We start from the raw sequence: 21,605 nt of genomic DNA on the forward strand, positions 1-21,605 counted from the left end.
TTCCTGAAATCCTAAGCAGTCAGATTGCAGTTAAAATTTCTAGCTGAAATGATTATGTGCTTTAGCAATCTAAAAGTTCATAGATTTCTTCATATTCTACAAAATATATTTAAAACTGTAAAAATCAGATATGCCAGAAAGCTTTTTATTTTCTTTTTTTTTTCTGTAGAAAAATTATTCATGGTTGGATTGGGCTGTGGTTTGGTTTTTGTGGTGTTTTGGGGCGGGGGAGGAGGGTTGACCTAAATCCAGAGTGCAGAGATTCAGATATTTATTTGAAATCATTGTCAAATCAGATGTCATTATCACTTAAACATTTATAGCATGATAGCATAGAAATCTTGCTCACAGGCATAGGACTTGGCTATACCTGGTGATAACAAAAAGATTCCCTTTCCCTCTACACATGCATTCCCTCAGATTACAATTGAGCTGGCAGGTTTGTTATTAATGTTACAGGCTTGCTGTTTTTCTTAAACATTGTAATTTCCTTTTAGTTATTTTGGAATATATTTTCATTTTTTGCTGAATAAAATTCAGTATTAGAGTAGGCTGTTTAGCACATTGATAGCACTTCATGGGGTATCAGTATTTGGATCAAGGAGAAAGTCTGGCATTCTTGTTTCATCTCTGGAGGGTATTAACTAATTCAGGATTAATGATGGTATTGGAGACATGCTGGAGACTTCCACTATCTAACAGACATGTATGCCTTTACAAACTGCTAAAAGTAAAATAGTAAACTGTCTGGGTCACTGACCCATTCTGGTCTGGCGATCGAGACAGGAAAGCAACTGGCTGTTTTCTCTGGTTCTGTTACCTTGTCGCAATTTTTTTCTTAAAGAAATTATGCACTGCATAACTTGTGTATGTCTCAGTATTATTTTCAGTGTCAAAATAGCTGTAGTATGGTGGTCACAAAGTAGTAGTTGTGGTTTTGTGGCCTTATACTGCTGGAAATTCAAAGTAGTGGTTCTATTTTTAATCTGGAATGGGGATGCTTCTTTGTGGCATTGAATTTCTGCTGTACTTGTGCTCACTTGTTACATTGCTCATGACGCCCTCTTGCTTACTTATGCTGAGTTAGCAAACAGTGAAGGCTAATCTTTCTGGACATTATCAATATTTCATCCATGTCTGATTGTGCTGTGTTCTCTGAAGTAGTCTGTGTGGAGAAAGACAGTTCTGGAAGCAGATGGTTAGGAAAGAGTGGTGGAGCTTGACTGGTACCACAAACCCAAGTAAATTTAACCTCCCTGTCCATGTTTTCTTGCTTGAAAAATGAAAATTACATTCGTCTCAAAAGTACAAGGTGGAAAAGACTATGTTCTATAGACAGCTGTATGCTTCCCTTTGCTCTTGTTAGAGAAAATGGCAATTTTCAGGCGTAGTTCACACTGACTCACAAAGTGAGGGCCTAAAACCAGATTGGATAGCTGATGGGCTATCTTAATGCCATCATATGGCAGCCCTTTCTCACCACTGAGTCCACAGCTATCCTTTAAATCCTCTGATACTGAAGTACCTATATGTTGTGACAGTCTTTCATCTTTGTTAACTATGGATAATGTGTTGCTGGTATGAGAATTCCAATGTAAAGTGTCCTAGAATTTTTTGTGGTTTCATTTAAATTATTTCAGTTTTTAAACAAGGGCTGAATTATAGTCCTCGTATTTGTCCTGAGTGTAATCTATGTAAAACTGCAATTTAAGAATTTCGTTGCCTCCTTTTTTCCTCCTCCCTTTTTCAGCTTTGTTTAATATAGTTATCCTATGGAAATGTATAGAGAGGAAAGGCTTACTTTGAAATCTCACTATCTCTGCTATTCTTTTCTGGTACTACAGACTTTTTTCTACCGTATTAATCTATTGATATATCTTGGCAACATTGTGAAGCTTGCCCAAAGAGACACTAAATGACTGATAGCAATTATTTTTTATGCATGTTATACATAAAATTATATAAAAACTATTAAAAATAGTGACCTAAAATTATTTTTGGTAGTATACAGACTTCTGTAATTTTTATAAGTTATACCAAACTATATATTATGCATTTGAAAAAGCTAAAATCCATGCTGCAGCATGTCAGTGCTGAAGTACTTACAGGTATTTTTTCCTCTCCTGTTATTTCAGGAAGTGTTTGCCGGTCTTATTATCAGAATTACAAGCTGCCAGTGCTAGACACAATCTTCATAAGAAAGAAACATCGTGGGAAAGACTCTGGGCTAATCATATTGGAAGACTTTGTGGATTCCTTTAGTGATGATTGTCTTGGCCTACAGTATCCACTGTCGTCATTTGTGTACACAGGCAAGCTCTTTAATGTATTCTTACCATCTTTGTGCTTTCTTTACGTGTCCAAATGAGTAATGTCACTAAAGCTTCATGTTTGTGGCTGCATCCTCAGCTGCTGTATTAAATGTTCTGCTCTTTGGTGAAGGCTAATAATCCTGATTTAAGATCTAGTTCCTGATTAAAAATCTAGTCTTCTACATGAGATTAGGTTATTGGATCTCCATTGGCTTTGTGCTACCATGAAGTTTACCACTGTCCCCACAAAGCATCCAGAACTGGACTGAGGTGTTTGTGTGTGATCTAACGTATTTGTAGCACCTCTTTCTTGCTCACAGCTAAGCCTCACAAGGTCATTTAATTTGTGCTTTCTTAGAATTTCTGGTCAAAACGACATACTAAGCTATGCTTTAACTTGGTTATGAGAAGGCACAGTTGTAGTGTACAAGGAAAACATTTATGGTTCTTCCATTAGCAACCCAAGAGTTAGGTCATCTAGGAAATCATTTGCATTCTGGAAATGATGCTGCTTGGGACTTGTGTTCAGGCAAGAAGCAGACTTGAGAGGGAGGGCAAAGGAAGACTTTTTTACTCCCAGGCCATCTGCCAGGATTTCTTCTGTGAACATTTTCATCTGGCATTGTTAGCCACTGGAAATGTTCTGCTTTTCCAAGTACCAGTGTCTGTTGGATCTGACTAGATCTGGATTGTTTGGCTTGAACCAGCAAACTGTCTTAAGCAAAACTTAATGACTAATCTGCTTCCCTGGTCAAGGAATGATATGGCAGGGGTCTTGTCCGCTGATATTATGCATCAGTAGTGAGTAAAGTGAAAAACAGTAGTTTTCCTGGTAGCTACTGTAATGTCAAAACATGCCTCTCCACATGAATGTTTCATATATGTATTGGGAGAAAAGAGGTAGAAGAACAGGGAAAAAATACTCCAGAGTTAATGGTGAGTGGATGATGACTTATGCAACGGTAACATGTTAGCATTCCCAAAGGGTGCTTTTCACTTGTGCCTATAATGACATGGAGTGACAAAATGACTTTGCTGTATACTCTGCCTAAGAGCCCTTCCATCATGGGTTGGGTCGTGTGTTTCACAGGGACAGAGTAACCAGTAAAGTTTTAAAACTCAAGTAGATGCTTAGAGAAGAAAATCCCGTACACCTTTGTTTGCAGTGGAAAGCGTTTTAAACCTGAAGAAAGGATTTGGAGAAGGATGAGTAGTGTAAAGCAATATTATGTTTATTTCAGACTTCACTGTTTTCTTGAACAGGTCTTTCTGTCATGGTTTGTGTATGATGGAAGACTGCAAATTAACTTGATTGCAGAAAAACTTCAGAAATGGAGGTTTAACTGAGTCTATATGATACAGTGTTTTTTCTTATGTTTGTTCAGCTTGTAAGCAATACCTTGAGAAGTACCCTCAGGATTGTAACCTTTTGTGGGAAGTGCAGGGACCAGGACTTTGGTACCAGAGAACTTCTATTACATCTATAAGGCAAAAGGAAAACTTTGAAACTGCAGGTAAGGATGCTTTGTTTAGTTTTCTGACACTTTGTAAGAGTTGAAGAAACACTTTACAACAGTGACTTCTGTGAACAGTGCCCATGGCAACTAGCAGGAAGACTTTTTTTTGTCACAAGACCTATGAGGTTGTATTTGGAATGGTTAATTGTTATATAAAGGTACTGTAAGTTTCTGTTTCCTCTTTTAAATCTTAAAGCAGAGGCCTCCATGAAACAAAATCAGAGTGTCCAAGCAGAGGAGTATGTCAGGAAGATTGCAACAGTATCTAAAGCAAGTGGACAGAAGACTGAGCTAGAAACACAGTTAAATGTAGGTACACAGTTACCTTTTTATTGCTTTGTTACTAAAAACAAAGTATGAGAAATGGTTTCTGTTTTCAAGTCTACACTATATATAAAGGAAAAACGCTTTTGTTACTTTTTGGGTGGATGTTAGCTTCCTATTGGTGCAACACCAATGACCAAGCTGGGGTTAAAAATACTGGTTGTTTCCTTTGGTTTTTTTGCAAGGGTGAGGGTGTGACTCCATGAACTTAGAGGGTTTGTGCCACAGCTGTCAGTCTGTAATCTGAGCCGTTTGGAGGATCTCAAATGGCTCTGAGACTCACCTGTCTAGAAAAACTGTTGAACAGTAGAGTCTTCATAAGAGCAGAAGGAATGAGGAAAAGTTCGTAGAAGTACATAGTCAAATCACAGTTCAGTGCAGTGGAAGGTGTTCAGTTCACATTCAAAGCTACACATTGTCCATGTACAACTGCAGCTTTCTTCGTGCATATTTGAAATATCAACCAGATTCCAGCTACACATAGATATCAAGTCATGAATATATTTGTGTCTTTGAATATTACAAAGCAGTTCCTCTCTCATTTGTGTTCTGAGGCCACACAAGAATGCGCTTGAGGAAAAACTTGTAGCTCCAAATACCATGAACATGAATTTGTGTGCTTAAAGATTGTAGTATCAACATGAGCATGGTCTTGTAGAAGCCAATGCTTTAATTAAAAATAGGAAGAAATGGCTCAATTGATACTCTTAGCTATTATATTCTAAATCTGAAGTTTAGATTTAAGTCAAATGTCACTTTTCCTAGTGGAGAAAATGAGCATTTCCCAAAGCGAAACTGACAGCAAAGTAATGATGTTTTTAGTCTCTAAATGATCAGAAGCAAAAACTCTTTCATTTCTGAAAGAGCAAATGAAAGAAAATTGCTTCTTTCATTTGTAACAGCGTCTTTACCATCATCACTGAGTTCTAGATTCAGATTCCAGTAATGATCATACCAGCAAAGTTATCTAAAAAATTGCATTTTTTGGTTGTATAGCTGTATGGATATACTTGGAGAAAATACCAGAGGGATAGTAGTTCTTAGGATTTTTCTTGCCGTGAGTTAAGAACTCAAGCCATGTCCCTGGCCTTATTCCAGAAGACAAAGACTAGATAGCAGAGTGCTCCAGCTTGTCATAGCTTGGTAGAATTGGTAGCAGCTCTCTGCTTAGCATGTGAACTAACTGTAAGCCGTTCTGCAATGCTTCAGAGACTGTTGGACCATCAAACAAAATAAAATACCCCACCTTCCCTCAAGCCAGGAAAACACATTCCCCAAGTCTCATTTTCACCTTGTACTTGGTGCTCCCTGTTTTTGTGTGTTTTAATGCTAGAATTTGTCATGAGTCTGTAAATTCTTAGGTACTCAAAACTCGCTTGAAACTACCTCAAGCGTCAGAATGTAGATATGGCCACTTCTTGATGGCCTTCATGGATAGTAGTGAGGCTGGAAAGGCAACAGAACACCTGGATGCTGATTATTACCAGAAGCTAAGAAAGAGCAATGTGCATAACTTTATTTTAATGTGTACAGCTTATACCCACTTCAGAATATAAAGTGCTGGACCACTGAGTCATCAGCTAAATCATGGGGATGGTGGCAAAGAACAAGAGGCAGAAGCTCTAGAGAGGGAACTTTGACATAAGCAGCCTCTTCTGCTGAGTGCATGTAACCTGCATTACTGCTCACTCACTGAGTTCTGGGGTTTGTTACATAGGCTGCCATATTCTGTGGCATGCCACAATTAAAGACTACAAAATAAAATACAAATAAAATTTAACAGGGAAGTTTTATTTTCTATCAGCTACTATAGTATAGTTCCTTGGGCTTGTACAGAAAGGGGAAGTAAAAGACTTATAGCATTTAATTATATGGATACCAGTTATAAACAGAATGGTTAGGAAAAGTCTTGGTAGTGTTGTTTATAGTGACAGGTTTCTTTCAGGTCTTATCTTCTGTGTTGAGACCAGAAGTAAAATGCAGAAAATATATTCATACTTGCAATAAAGGTAACTTAAAAATAAAAATATTAAAAAATCTGAGAAATAAGAGGCAGTTAGGTATCAGATATTAAGAATGGTTTCAGTTGCTTTTTCATAGGATTGTTACTGTGAAGCAGTGCTTTAGAAAGATGCAATCACAGACAGGGAGATGAAGATATTTCCATCAATTCAGAAGTCTTTGGAATAACCTTAGTCTTGCTTTTGCTTCACAGGCAGATTCTCAAAAAGGTGAAGAATCAGTAGATGTCTGTGCAAGCACATCTCGAGGTAAAAATAACCTTTATTATCAGTATTGTGATTACTATGGATGAATAGGTTAGACTCTTTTACACTTTCAATCAGTGTTTTAGTCTTCAGAGTGTATGAAAACATACCCTGCTCTACGGTGTGCTGAGACTTAACTCTTAGAGGGCTTCAGATAAAATTGAGTGTCTTGGTAACAATATTGTGCATGTGTATTTAGGAAAAAAGTACCACAATGAAATTTACTTGCACTCAGTTCCTTTAATGAAATATTGGGAAAATTATATGCAGGTCTTAGACTACATTTGTTCACTGGCACTTATTTTGTTGTTTTTGTTTGGGTTTCCCCCAAGACTCTAACAAAGCTCCTGGTGCCATTTGGCTACAAAGCAGTGGTTTAACACGTCCCAGGATAGCAGGAAGCAGCTGGGAACCTGGAATTTCAACACGAGTTCATGAGAAAGTGCTTCATGTATCAAAAAGCAGGTAAAGGAGCCCTTATTCTACTGATTTCTTATTCTGTTGTTCAGGCAATCACAAAACTACATCAGTGTCTCAATGTCCCACTGATATTCCTTCTCCTTTCTTCCTACTTTATTGCTTGATTTTAAAAGTGGTAAAAATAGTCTGATTTAAGGAAAATGGAGTCATCACCTGGAGGGTGACTACACCAGAAAGTAGTGTCTCTGAAAACTCAGCAGATACTGGAAATAACAGTAAGAAAACAGTGAGGGCTAACAGTGTTCTATTATAACAGTCCTGTATGAATGTAGATGTTTTTACTTTCATGCAGCATAGTTTCATGTGATAGTATAAGTGGACATGTATCCACAATGCCATGTGTGATTTTTGGAGAGGTATCCCTTCCCAACCTCTTGTTATGGTGGCATATTGCAGTAAAATAAGTATTTAGTTTGGAAGCTGGTTACTGCTTATCACTTGATAACAAAAGAGTTACAGGGCGCAATCAAGTCTTCAAAGTAAAGTGCTTTGTTCAGACAAATTCTGATTTAAAACAATAATATCCAAACTTACATCCTGGAAAAAAGTTGTCTATTTTAAAGAATATTATCCTTTTGTAATAACTCTCAGGTGGGGATTTGAGGATGTATACACTTGTGTGCCATAATTTGTACAATGCAAGGCCTGAAGTACTAATTTGCACTGTCTTCCATCCAGAAAGCAGAACTTTGGCTATTAAATAAAGAAATTGTTCCTTCTTCCCCTTTTCTGTGTGAGTATATGTATGCTCATAGACATACTCCCTGCCTCCCCCCCATATATGTCTCTCCCCCTCTTATTCTTTTCCAAAGAAATCCACTGCAACCCCAAAAACCTCATTTGAAGAACTGAAGATAACCTGATTTTCCATCAAACTTGTTCCATTAGGTTTCTTTAAAGATAGTCAGTTGGGAGGGAAGGTTCCACATGAGGTTGTGGTCTTCAGCTAGAAACAGCTACCTCTTTGTGTTTAAATTGCTCTGTGGAACTAGGCAGAGCTTGGGTGTGCTGGCCCAATGGCATGGTTTAACACTGCCACAGGTTGAGAAATAGTTTGCTGTGTTACTAGTTGGCATGTGAGAGGACTAGCCTGTTACTCAGTGTCAGTATTTTGGGCCTTGCAAGGTGAAGTCAATGAGGTGCCACTGCTCCTTTGAAGGTGTGTAACATGGTGGTTATGAGCAGAGCTAAGAGGAATCCTGACGGCCACAGGGCATGATATTGGCTTGGTTCTGTCCTTCCGTGCACATAGCAAATGCAGCAGGGTCTTCTGTCAGAGACTTTCTCCTATAGAGTGCCTTCATGTCAAGACTGGCACCTGGAATAAAACCCTTCAATACTGCCTTTACTATGAGATTGTGAAGCAGCCTACTGCAAATCTATTACATGTACTTTTTTCTCTTCTTGTATGCAATGCTTCCAGTTCATCTGTTTTATCTCAAAAATGAGAACTGAATGTTTGATGTAGTGTTACACCCTACCTATCAGGTGCATCAGAACTTCATTTTTAGGTATTTGCTCATTTAATCTCTAGCTAATATTATCTTGTTCGGCCATGATGTGTTTATTGCCTTGAATTCCAGTCATGGTCTTTGTAGTATATTGTATATTCATTGAATATACAAACATACTTGCCTTTAACTCTTTGATTTTAGCCTGTTTCTACAGTAGGAGTGTGAGAAGTTGCATCCTTTCTTACTCCTTTGTGGCTTACAAATATGTAATAGATTACTGCTTTCTAAATTTAAAATAACTTTACATTTCTAACTTTTATTTCCATAAAACAGAATTGAAATAGATGTCTTCATTTTGTAATGGCCAAAGCAATGTTTTCTAATTGATTTTTTTCTTAATGAGGAGGTAGCCATTTTTAGACATTTAATTTTCTGGATTCTGACTGCCAATGGCAAGCATGTGATGCAGTACTTTATAATTGGTCATGAAAGAATTTCCCTGCTGACTTGATTAACACCAAAATTACATCCTTTAATCCTTTTGGATTAACATATATCTTAATACTTCCTGCAGGCTGGAATTTCCTGCCTGCACATCTGGAAGGTCTGAAAACTTGTCAGTGAGATTAGAGGATTCTGCTACTGTGGAGCATGATGAAATGATTGCTGAAGATGAAGACCTGTCTGTATCAGAGGAGCTACATGTATCACCCCCTGAGAAGCAGAGTGAGAAGGAGGTGAGCTGGATGTGATAATGATAGCAGATATTTGGAATACAACTACAGTTTCTGTTAAATATGGTCCTTACTTGATCCATGTGACTATCAACTCTTTGATTTTCATAGTGATGCTTCATTGAGAAGTATATCTGAGAAACTAAGGCCAGTATAGAATTACTTTTAGGGTGTATTTCATTATACTTTCTCTGAATAATAGTTATATGATCTTCAGTAAGGTGAATTTCTAGTTTGTCTACCAACCTAACTTTCTTAATTTGATTTCTTCTACTCATATATTCTGGAGAACTGGAGTAAGGTCAAGATCTGATCCAGTATCTCTTAGTAAGTTTTTAAAAAAAGAAGCCAATAGCTGGCATGCTTTGACTGCTGTAAGCTCTTTTTGGTTCTCTGCTTAAAGCTTACCTGCTTTGATGTTTAAATTCAACTTTTATCTACAACTTGTTAACAGCTTGAATTTAAATCTGAGTACCCTTTGTGCCTAGCCATACCTTCAAGGTGATGTTCTTACTGGTGGGTGAGAAGGTAGATCTCACGCTATGTCAGGTTCAGGGAACCATTGCAGGATGTATGCTCGAGACACATAAAAACAGCTTGGTTTGGCTTCTGGCAGTATATAAGCTACGGTCAGAAGTTTCATGCAGGATAAGTTAGGTGCTCCGCCATCTTATTATGCATTTCTAGGTACCTGAGCTATCTGCTTCTCACATTAAGCTGCAAATGTAGATCACAGATACACCCACTAGTGTTGAGGAGCAATGGCTGGACATAAGGTTGATTTAGAAATATGGTATTTAAAAAAAAATTTTTTTTTTTAGGAAACTCCATCAGAACCTCATAATGGTGAGGTAACAGAAGAAGGGGGTAAGACCCCACTTACGTCTGAAGAGGAAACAGCAAATGAAGTTCTATGTGGTGAACCAGAATTGCAGCCTGAGGGTCAAGGGGAAGAACCTTTAACACTGTGTGTTCCATTAATCCTTGAGTCTGAGGCAAAACCTTCAGAAGAGACTGTATCAGAGAAGGTGAGAGAATTGAAGCAAAATGTGAAGTTATCTTTCCTTCAGAGTGTACATACCTTGGTGGCTTTTCTTTTGTTAATTAACAGATAAAAAGTAGCCGCTACCATCATATGAAATCTTGGGAGAAGCAATTACTAGGCCAGATGATGTAAATAGAATATACTAATGTTTTGTGTCTTAATATGCAGAACGGGGACATGTATGCATGTGATGTGAAAAAAAGATACGTTGTTCCAGTTTGCCCTGGCAGTAATGAAACAGCTTTCTCACTAAAATACTAGTTGGATGTGAGTGAAAACCACATTCTTTCTTTGTCTACTAATTCTACCCTGAAAAAGTATACAAGCAATTAATTGCTGGCAAAATACCCTTCTAGGACACAGATTTTACTGGTTTTTTGTTTATAGTGCAAAAGCAGATTGTTATGATTGCAAAATAACTATGTATGTCTAAAACATAAAACACATCTTTTTTTCTTGGGAGTAATTTCAGAATGTTTTTACTGTACCTGAATCATCCTTTCAATAATTTGAAAACAGGAGAGCAACTCTGGGTATCAAAAGCAGTTCACAAAATAGTCTCATGCAAAAAGGAGGAAAGAACTGACTTATTGACTGTACATGTAGTATTAAAACCTGCTGAATGCCAAAATACCTTCTGAGGTTGCTAGCTAGGGGCAGTAGTTCAGCCTCTTGTATCTTCAACTAATTGTTCCCTTTGGTTGTTTTGGCACCCTTCCCCTTTACCCTCAGGTTCCAAATGCAACTGATTCAGAAGTGCTGGCAGAAGGAGGTACATTAGTAGAGGAGGAGGGCACTGAAGAGCAGCAAGAATCTGAAAAGATCGCCGTTGAAAATGCAGCTGCTTTGGCATTGAAGGAAGAGCCCTCTGATAATGGCCTGCCCAGCTCTATGGTAACTGAAGCAGTAGATGAATCTGTTTCTGAAAACATGTTGCCCAAAACAACTTCCTCATTGGAAGATCAAAATGAGGAAGCAGGGCACAACTCACAGGAGGCCCCTGTTGGCTTGAGTCAGAGCTCTTTGATAGTGGTTGAACTTGAAGGTGTTTCTTTTCAGCAGCTTCCTGGACAGGAAGGACCGAAGAACCAATTGGAAGAGCACTCGGAAGAGTCTCCTGAGCAGATGGTTCAGTACACGCAGACAACAGAGCGGGCTGCTGACAGCAGCTCTGAGGAAGCAGAAATTGAGGTGCCCATTGTTGATCGGAGAACCTTGCGAAGAAAGGCCAAAGGCTACAAAGGTCCACTCAAGAAAAAAGGAAAGCCAGCTTAGAAATGAAATACTGATTGTTAATTTGTTTATTTATAAGAAAGTTATTATTTTGTGTAAAACACTAGGGTGTAACTAAACCATATGGGACATGGACACGTGTTTAAAATTCTGGGTTGGACTTCCTCTTGGGATTCATCACCTTTCCTCAAGTGTTTTTGAATTTTTAGCCACTAGATGTTAAGCTTTATCTGAGTGTGAAAGTAAATAGCCAGTCTCCTCCTTTTATAAAGGATACATGCTGAATAAATAAACTGTGCTAGCAAAGGGAACAGTTTGCATATTGAGATTAAGAGAATGTAAGATTCTGTAATTCTAGGTCTCAAAATATGCAAGAAGGTGTAATCCAGCAGATTAAAACAACAGCTTCTCTCTTTGAGAATAACTTGGAACAGCTGAGTCAGTAGAAACATGGTCAGTGCAGTTCTGCCACAGCACTCCAATAATGAAGTTCTTTATGTGAAGATTAAGAGATGCCTGCAAAGTAAACAATCTGTAGTTTCCAAAGTGAGCATCTTGGTAAAACTAAGTTTTTCCAGTACGTATACAGAAGTGTCTGAACTGCATTCCTAACTACTTGCATGTGTTTGAGTGGTTACTTGGTTAATTGTTATGTTACAGGAAAAGGGTATGACAACTTTTTATCTCGTTTTGGTCTGAATGGAAGCAGTGCTTTGTATTTTCCAAATACTAGGCTGGTGCTGTGGGGTAACTATTAAAATGCTGTCTGCCAGGTGTGACTCCTGTGAGTTGTTTTTCAGATGGTTGTGACATTCATTAGTGTGAAACTTCTACACCTTTAGGAGTTACCAGGTGACTGCTTGCAAATAACTTTGATTCCCACTTTCTCTTCCTAACTTGGGTGCACTTCTGAGATGATAGTTTCCTAGTTCACAGCTTTTCTTAAAAGCAGCAACTAAACTTTGAATGCAAACAAAAATAAAACAGGCTTTTCATGTGTTTTCCTTCAGAGGTTCTCCTGAAAATCATATTTCACTTAATTGTCAAACAGTAAGTTATTCTTAGTTTGCAGTGTGTTTCTTCCAATAAATGAAGCTCCTCTCATAATGGGTTAAAAAATCCAGGAGAAAGAACAATGGTTCTAAGAATGGGAAGTCACACCACTATTTGTCCTGCTATGTGCTTTTTCTAATGTGAGTGAACTAGTCTCCTGCAGTGTCTCAAAAATACAAGTGTCTTGAAATTGCTGTTCAGGACTTCTGAGTACAAGGTTCACTTGAATAGTTGCAATGCTGTCTTAACTTTTATCCCTCTTATGAAGTGATGCAAGAATCTGGTTTTGGATTTTGTGCTTATGCAGTTGAATCGTGTTTATAATATATTTTAACCGTGTAAGATGTATTTGTACTTCTTTCAGCTGATGAAGTACTATACTTTCTTTTTAAAGCTGTTAGGAACAGTTTATATGAAAACTTTAGATTCAGAGTGCACAGGATTACTGAGTGAACTCTTGAGTTCCTTGGAACTATTGCATGTAGCTGTGTAGCCTTATCAGTGTACGTACAGGTACTCCTGAATGCCATGACTGGTAACTGTTCAAGATCTTTTGTGATTGTTTATAAACATTCAAGTGAACCTTCATCTCTAAAACTAATCAAGTACTTTCTATAAGGCACATAAGACAAATCTTCTGTTTACTTCTGTATGGCTTCTCTTCTACTGCTAAGATTTATTGTGTTAAAAAAAAAAATGCTAGAAAACACCTCTTGCATTGCTAAGAATTTGGGGGTGTTGTGAGCTAGTAGCTTAAAGGGTGGTTGCATACAGTATATAGTGACTTGTCTTCCATTTTTAGAGCAAGATTTACTAAACATTTGTCTGCTGAGTACTTCAATTCATTGTTGCAAAATGAGGGTTATTCACCCAGTGTGCAAAAGCAGATCAACATGCAGAGTTGAGAAACTTATTTCATGTCTGCAGAGATGGGCACTGAGCGGTAAATCAGCAAAGCTAGCGCACCTTTTCCTGGTTTCAGGAGGTTTACATACAGTTCAACAAACACGAGTTGTACAACATGATCGGCTATAGCTTTTTACCTTGCTATGTACAATGCGCATGCTCCAGAGGTTCAGGGCGGCTGCTTTTTCAAAGTTTCTGCCTCAAGGGGAATACTTTTACTGTTACGATTATATTATGATGAGGACAGGCTGCTTTTGGGTAGTTTGAGCAATTAGTGGGTCTGCAAATGTTTTTCTTATCCTAGTTCCACAGCATCGACTCTTGAGGGTCACTGTCTTCTGTCTGTCTTGTTAACCTTATCAGTTCCTTAGATTATTTCACATTCCTCCTTCAGCTGCTTATCAATTCACCTCTTTGAGACTTAGATATATTTTCTGATATATCCTATTAATCTGTCTTCTATTACAATGTCTTTATGTATTCTCTCTAATCCTACCATCATTGTGTTGTGATTGTTGAGACCAAAGACCGCTTTATTAAATTAGGTCCACTTTATCACATTTTCTTATATTGTTGTGAGGATTCCTCATAGCACAGGTGATTCAGCAGACTTTGAAGTGGGCAAACAAGTAGTGATCTGGGTTACATTGAGATTTCTTCTAAAGTTGTATAAGCTGTAAAATCAAGTTAGTATTATTTCAAGTCTAGATAAGATCAACAATAAGATGTAAAATCCATTCATCTCTAGGTCCCTGCTCTTCACATTCAAAATATATCTTAAATAAGGGCTAATCTTACATGAGTATAAACAGTTTTTCAATTTAAGAATCTGGTTTTTCATTAGTCTTAGTCAGTTTTATTTTTAATCGTCCTATGGGGATTAATGTCCATGATTGAGTGAGGGAGCTACTTTTACCTGTGTAAAGATGATAACACTTAGAGACAGCAAGTATCCTACATTATTCCTTCTCCCTTGATATGCATCTAGTTGCTCCAATTTTTATATTACTAACTGGGTATGGTTTTCTATAAAATACTTGAAAAGGGCTTCCTTCTTCACTTACTTGGGTGGTAATTCTGACCCTGGCTGAGGCAGTTGTTAAGATGTCTACCTGTTTAAGTTGGGTTTCCTGACAGAACTTTGAAATTTGCCTTTCAAGGGTTTAACTCATCCTTTCTACTTTCCACTAGACTGTGGCCTCCCAAGGGTATGTAGATCCCATTTAAATTGGAGAATTCTTTACATTCACTGGGCTACTTTTGAAATAAAATTGAGGTCCATTGTCAGGGATTAAACTTTCAGGGATTCCAAACCTAGAGATTATTTTTTTAAAGATTTTAACCACTTCCACAGCCCAGTTGTTGCAGCAAGTGAAAGCTTCTGGCCATCCAGAAAATGTATCTATTAGGACAAGCAGGTACTTTACATTGTCCACATATTGGTAACTCAGAGAAGTCTTGGCCAGTATTCTCCAGAGCTTATGCCCCTTTTTAATTTGCCTGCTGGTGGCTTCCTGTGGATCTTGGGGTTATTTGTGGAGCAAATCTAGCATCTCCTAACTGTTGTGTCTGTGCTTACTGAACTTTTGGCCCTGTGGCATACCTCTTGGTGCTGCCTAACATAGCATCAGCTCCCATGTGAGGTTCTTGATGTTACTTCTTGAGGAAAATTTTCATCATTTTGGCTGTAGTGAGGGCTTTTTGGTTCAGAGTTGCCCACAATCCTTCCATATTCTTTGAGCATTTTAGGTTTTCTGCCAATTGGTTTTCCTTCTGAGTGCTGGAGAGGTTTCATGTTAATTTTCTGTCTGGTGTTAGGGCTCCAATTACCTATTCATGCAAGGCTGCCCTTCTTGCAGTGAAATCAGTTTTTGTACTTCCCTGAATTAATTCTCTCAGTCCTTTCTAATGGCCTCTGCAGTGGATTATGCCTACTTTTTTGGTTCTAATATTGCTTGGAGTAGTTTTAGGATCTGTCCACACTTCATAACATTATCCTTGGGAGTTCGTTAGTCCTCATTCTTTCCAAATAGCTCTGTGAGCATGTAGAACCTCAAATGCATATTTAGAGCCCATATAAATATGAACTTTGATCTTCCCTGATTTCCAGAGCCCTTAAACAATAACTTCTGTTTTCTGAGCTTGCCTTTTAAAAACTCAGTATCCTGCTAGTCCTCAGTATCCTGTTAGTCCCAAAAAGTTCAATAAGCTTATCGTTGCTTCCATGCAGATTTGTCCAGTGTCAACTTCAATCAAAATGGTGTCCATGTACTGTAAAAGAGTAGCATTGTTACTATCTCTTCACCACTGCTCTTATGCTTCAGCCAATGGCTCACTTAATAAAGTAGGGCTGTCTTTAAATCCTTGAGGAAGTGTTGCTGAAAGACCAGTCACAGAAACTGAGACTTGTTTTGAAGTTTAAAAAGCAGCATTATTTATTATGGCGCTGGAAGCACAGGTAATGGGCTCACCTTATACTCGAATACTTGTTCCTTATATTCTGTATAATCATACATATGCATTAAATTATTCAAAGTCACGTACATACTCAGTTATCTTCCCCGGATTCATTTACAGTAATTCCCTCCTTTTGCACATGCATAGTTTCTTCTGAATTGAGTCAAAGGGCTGCTTTTGCAACCCAAATTAATGTCTAAATACTTCATGACCCAGTTATCTTCATCCTTTTATGATGTTGCTTGGCAAAACCTGCTAGGTTTCCGTGAGATTCAGTCGGTTTTTTCTTTCATTCTAGATGTTCCTTTCAAGTTAGATCATAAATCTTGTCCATTCAATACCAGGTCTTCTTGATGACTATCTTAACAATTACAGTAATACAAGGACTTCTTGATTACAATCTAATAATTATACTAAGGCTGTACACATACTGAGGATATACATATGCTAAGGTTATACATTAACCCTCTGGCATTGCTGGTATCAGAACAGCCCAACATAACTGTGTCTGCCTTCTTGTAGAAAGGTTTCCCTTTCAAAGGTGAAAACACTCATCCACCGGAATGCAAAACAAAACATGTTTCAGATCCAGCATAGTAAAATAAGCATTGGTTTCAGGTACTGAGACCAGTAAGGTGTAAGGATTTGGTACAGTGGGATGTGTATCTTTTGTTACTTGGTTTATTACTCTTCGATCCTGTACTAGTCAATATTCTTGAGAGTGAGGTTTCCTTATGGATGGGACTCGTGTATGGAACTCAGACTGACATTTTCTAAGCGGTCTATATAGTACAAAAATATTTTTCAGAGGCTCAGATCTTTTACATATTTCCAATCTAATAGATTATTACTCTTACCAGTCTTACTCCTGGTTTCAGTTCCATTTTAATTGAGTTAATTTTTTACTTTACCTGGTATCTTTGAAGCCCATACCCAGAGGAATTGCCATATTCAATACACCATCTGGGATGTTCTCTTCAAGCTCCTCTGAACTTTTATCCGTCAGCAAACAAACTTGTGCTTGCCAAGCCTTATTAGGTGGGATATGGAGCTGTATGGAGTTCTCAGAGAAAATTATTGGAGCATTCAATTTGCATAGTGAGTCTTAATCCTATAAAGGGAGGGGGCATTCTGGCATATATAGAGACTTGTGAATTAGTTTAGTATTTCTAATCATACATTCCATAGGTTGTAAGAACTTTACAGCTGTTCTTTTTCTTGTTGCCCCCACAATTGGGATCGTAGTTTTACTGAGATGCCCTTTACAACTCGTTGCAACTGAGTGGGTGGCCCCACTGTCTTACTAAAAAATCTATAGTATCATTCCCCAGCTTTACTGGAACCAGGGGATCAGCTGGGGAGGCCTTAAGTGTTCTCGCCTGCTCTCCATTTGTTATCTGAACCCTCCAACGTGATCAGTGCTTCCTAACTGATTTTGCTTTTGCCTGCCCTGTGGGGACATTAGTTTTTCCGTTGACCTTGCAGATTTCTTCCCAACCCCCTTCTTTCTCTTCCCCTTTTCTTCCTCTACCTGTTCCTCTGTTACCTGTAGCAGTCTCGGTTACAGCTGCTGCCAATATAGATGTCTGCAATTTCATCCTAGTCTGTTCTTGATCTGTTTTCTCCTCTAGGTTTTTACACGCTTCATGTGCTCCCTCTATCAACTGCAAGATAGACCATTCCTCCTGTCCTGTCAACCTTCTGCAACTTTTTTTCTTGTGATGGTTGTCCAATGAATAACATGTTAAACATTTTCTGATTTAGCTTCCTCATCTGGATTTAAATCCATCTACTTTGTGTGTGGTAGCCAAAAACTTTCATAAAAATCTGATGGACTTTCTTTAGGACCCTGTCTCACCTTATATAGGGATTATGCATCAATGTTGTAGTTCCCAAAAGCGAGTACATTCTGTCAGGGTTTTCCTAGTAAGAACTGACAGTTTCCAGCTCAATAAATAAGAGGTCGTAAACGGCATGTACGAAAACTTGTAAGCCCTCCACCCCCACTGCTTATCTCAGAGGTGCTTGACTCATTCATTGGGTTTGCCCCCTGGTCCTGCTAGGAACAGGACTAAAATTTTTATCACCCATCTCTTTTGTTTTTTGAAATAATGGTGATTTTTCTGAATTTGTACCCTGTAGGAGTGGGGCTGTGGGCACCAGCAGTTGTACATCCTCTGGTTCCTCCCCACTACAACATACAGTCCCATTCTTACTACATATACATGCGTCTCCACATACACTCCTTTTCTGGCACGCACAGCATCAATGTATCTCCCCCCCAGCTGGCACTTCTGAATATCTAGTTCTCTGTACAAAGTCATAAAGGTATCAGTAAAAGGCACTTTGTCCCACTTCCTCGATCAACGAAAAAACAGTATGAATTGTAATATGGTGTTAAATTATAAAGACCCGTTTTCTGGCCCCTGTTCATAATCGTCCAATTTATAGTTTGGCCACTAGTCGTTACAGTATCTCTTCATTTTATCTGTAGTCATCATATCACCCCCAAACTTATTCCGATGTTTCAAAATACAACCCAAAGGACTACAGGGTGTAATTATGGGTTGGCCTGATCCCATTTCAACCCAGTACTCAGATTTGTTGGGTCTCACTGCCCCCCCCTCCCCAGGTCGGTAATTCCCTTGTGTGCACTCATCTCTGACTCCCTGGCCAATTAGGGCACTCCTGCCAAGCCTCTACATGTGACCTAATCTTCCACAGAAGCAATCTAATTTATAATTAAATTTTACACTTACTTGTAAGTAATTCACCCCCTTTTGCCCTTATACAAATGTTTCTGTTTGCAAATTACAAATTATCTTTGAGTCACTTGTCACCTTGACTTTAGAGAGCATCTGGAGGAGTCCCCAGTCAGTAGGGTGGCGCATGCTGGAGCTCTGTCCGGTCTGGTCCACTGTTGGGGATGGGACGACAATCCAGGCAAGGCCTTATGGCTGGCTGTCTCATCTGGATCACCAAAAACGTCCCAAAATGAGGGTTCTTCGGCCAGTATGCAAAAGCTGATTAACACACAGAGCTGAGACATTTGTTTATTTTATGCCTGCACAGAGATGGGTGCTGAGCAGTAAATCCACAAAGCTAGCGCACCTTTTCCTGGTTTCAGGAGGTTTACATACAGTTCAACAAACACGAGTTGTACAACATGATCGGCTATAGCTTTTTACCTTGCTATGTACAATGCGCACGTTCCAGAGGTTCAGGGCGGCTACTTTTTCAAAGTTTCTGCCTCAAGGGGAATACTTTTACTGTTATGATTATATTATGATGAGGACAGGTTACTTTTGCGTAGTTTGTCTGAGCAATTAGTGGGTCTGCAAATGTTTTTTTTTAATCCTAGTTCCACAGCATTGACTCCTGAGGGTCACTGTGTTCTGCTGAACTCTCCAGGGTGTTCTGTTAGCCTTATCAGTTCCTTGGATCATTTCACATTCCTCCTTCAGCTGTTTCTCATCAAATTGATATAAATATATCCACTTCCAAAAAGTTAGGGGTTCTTTTGCTTATGAAAACTAAGTCCCAGTTATTTCAATTACTTCTGGGTGGATTTTTGAGAAGTGTGGTTATCACTTGTGTTCTCTGTGAGGTTGGAAAACTGTGTTTCTGAGAAGGTAATGTCAGTCATCTGGCTTTTACTTTTCATGGTTAGATTGGAACTGATTCCATTAGTATCTTTCTTTTAATACATTTGCATACTGAATACGTAAATATTACAACAAGATTATTAGATTGGGTCGGTCTTGTTTTCTACTGAGAACAATGAGATTTCTGATCTCATTTCAGTGAGTCAGTTTTAAATACTAAACATCTTTAAATATTCATATCTTTAAGTATGCTTAAGTAGATACCTCTGTAGATGTGGGGCACTTGAAATGGTAGCTGATAGCCAGTTTGGTACAGAATGTGGACAGTTGGGATGCATTTAGCAATTCTGATAACCAGTACACTCTTGAAAACTGGACACTGTTCTAATTGTGATCACAGCAGTACTTTGAACTAAAGGGCATCATTTATTTCTGTAACAACATCTTTGGCATCAATCGTCTTGCAGTAAAGACTGTAGCAAAATCTTAACAGTGATTTTAAGTAATAGTTTTTATTGCTGTACTGACTGTCCCATTGGAACAGTAGTTTAATAGTCTATACCTTCTTTTACATTAATGCAAGGGAACTTACCTGGCAGTTGTATTGACTGAAGTGTTTTACCTTGGGAAAACCAGTGGTTTTTAGGCTTGGGCAATTTTTTTTGGTCTGCTACCTGTCTGTCTTATTACAATGAAATTCTTAAAAGATTTTTAAGATCTTACTGCACCAGCAACCAATGATTAAAACATCAACTTTATACAAGTTTGTACCAAATTCTATTACAACATGCTGTAGATCTACATGTGTACAGTGAAAGCAAGCAGTATTATTTTTGAGCTTTATATAGTTTAGGAATAGAGTTTAAAGAACATTCATTTGTAACTTCAGCACTGCAATGATAAATTGTTTTGTGTTTGAATCCAACATTCGTTCAAATGTGTCTCTTGTACTGCTTGTTAACAGGATTTGATTTGCTTCTCCCCCATTCTTTTTTGGTCTGTTTTCATTTCATGCAGAATTCTTGTTTGCTGTTCTCATGCTTCATAGCACTTTACATGAAAATGTACATGTCTTATTTCAAATGCGCTTTTAACTTACCTGAAATTATGTCTGACCCTTGTTTATTGCTTTTTGAATACCATTTCATTTGTAGATGTCTGTAATCAAATTGATAATTGACAGTGTCATCAGCACTAAGTTAAACATAGCAACAAATAGGCCTAAGTTTCAGCTTCTCTGCTTTACATGACCATTCTAAAATTTTATTTGCAGGATGATACACCTCTAGATTTCTGTTCACAAACGCGTTGTTAGATGTTTTCTAAACTAGTGATACTCTGTTTATTGAAGATGTATTGCTATTCTAGAGTATTGTACTTAAGTCTTGCTACAGTGATAGTTTTTCCTTTTTTTAGTACTGTCTTGGCTGCTTTTGGAATATTTTGAAGTAGTAATTAAACTTATATTTTGTGATTATTTTTTTCTTGGGTTTTAGTATTCGAGTCCTTTCTGCTGTACAGGAAGAATGTTTTAAAGTGGTTCAGTTCACTAGAACTAGCATAATGTTACAATCTGCTTCCAAGGAGCTTTAAAAGGTCAAAGATTATTAATTGAAAAATCTTCTATTAATTAAAACAATTTCCTGTACTTAATTAGCTTATGTGTAAGACTTTTATGAAAAAGGGTGCAGAATAGGCTCTTCTGAATGTTACAGCATGCATTCTGCTGTTTATACAACCTATGCAAGATGATGTAAACTTAGCAGTTACTGGCGTAGTTTGCTGCAGACAAGCCAACTAGAAATGCTGTAACCAACTCCCTACATTGTGGTGTATTAAAACATTTTATGTGCAACAATTGTGTTATTCAGCCAACAAGTCATGTATTTTTAGCACAAAATGTAGTGATGTTCTTGAGACAGCTGTAGAAAATTATTCTGTTCATGTTATTTGTTAATGTGCAGTAAAGGGTAAAGCAACAAGAACTTAAAACAGAGGCTTATCTGTTTTGTCTCTGTCAGATAGTGTAAGAGAAGTTTGAAAGCTGGTACAAAAGCAGCTAGCTTGACTTCCTGGCCAGAGTTCACGGTCTAAAACATGACCTGGTCAGGAAGATGATTGAGGGATTAAAGCATCTGTCACACAACAGGGTGAGAGCTGCAATTCTTCAGCCTGAAGAAAAGAAAACTCAGGAGGATCTTACCTTGTGTATAAATAT

At 38.1% G+C, this 21,605-nt stretch overlaps 1 protein-coding gene across 6 annotated transcripts in view; it reads left to right on the top strand.

Annotated features, from left to right (window-relative positions):
• FAM169A (family with sequence similarity 169 member A) overlaps positions 1-21,040 on the top strand; it is a 38,057-nt gene extending 17,017 nt beyond the window's left edge. For 2 of the 6 annotated variants that reach the window (XM_080373323.1, XM_080373322.1), the window contains exons 6-13: positions 2,136-2,312; positions 3,698-3,826; positions 4,026-4,138; positions 6,369-6,423; positions 6,753-6,885; positions 8,929-9,091; positions 9,910-10,116; positions 10,866-21,040. In XM_080373323.1, coding sequence (XP_080229449.1) covers positions 2,136-2,312; positions 3,698-3,826; positions 4,026-4,138; positions 6,369-6,423; positions 6,753-6,885; positions 8,929-9,091; positions 9,910-10,116; positions 10,866-11,408 — 1,520 coding nt within the window. In that variant the 3' untranslated portion in view covers positions 11,409-21,040. The remainder of the gene's footprint in view (positions 1-2,135; positions 2,313-3,697; positions 3,827-4,025; positions 4,139-6,368; positions 6,424-6,752; positions 6,886-8,928; positions 9,092-9,909; positions 10,117-10,865) is intronic. The other 4 variants (XM_080373326.1, XM_080373327.1, XM_080373325.1 and 1 more) reach the window with 4 other exon arrangements.
• The last annotated feature ends 565 nt before the right edge of the window (positions 21,041-21,605 follow it).

The sequence above is a fragment of the Falco punctatus genome (assembly GCF_963210335.1).
Source record: "Falco punctatus genome assembly, chromosome: Z".
In the NCBI taxonomy this organism is placed as follows: domain Eukaryota; kingdom Metazoa; phylum Chordata; class Aves; order Falconiformes; family Falconidae; genus Falco; species Falco punctatus.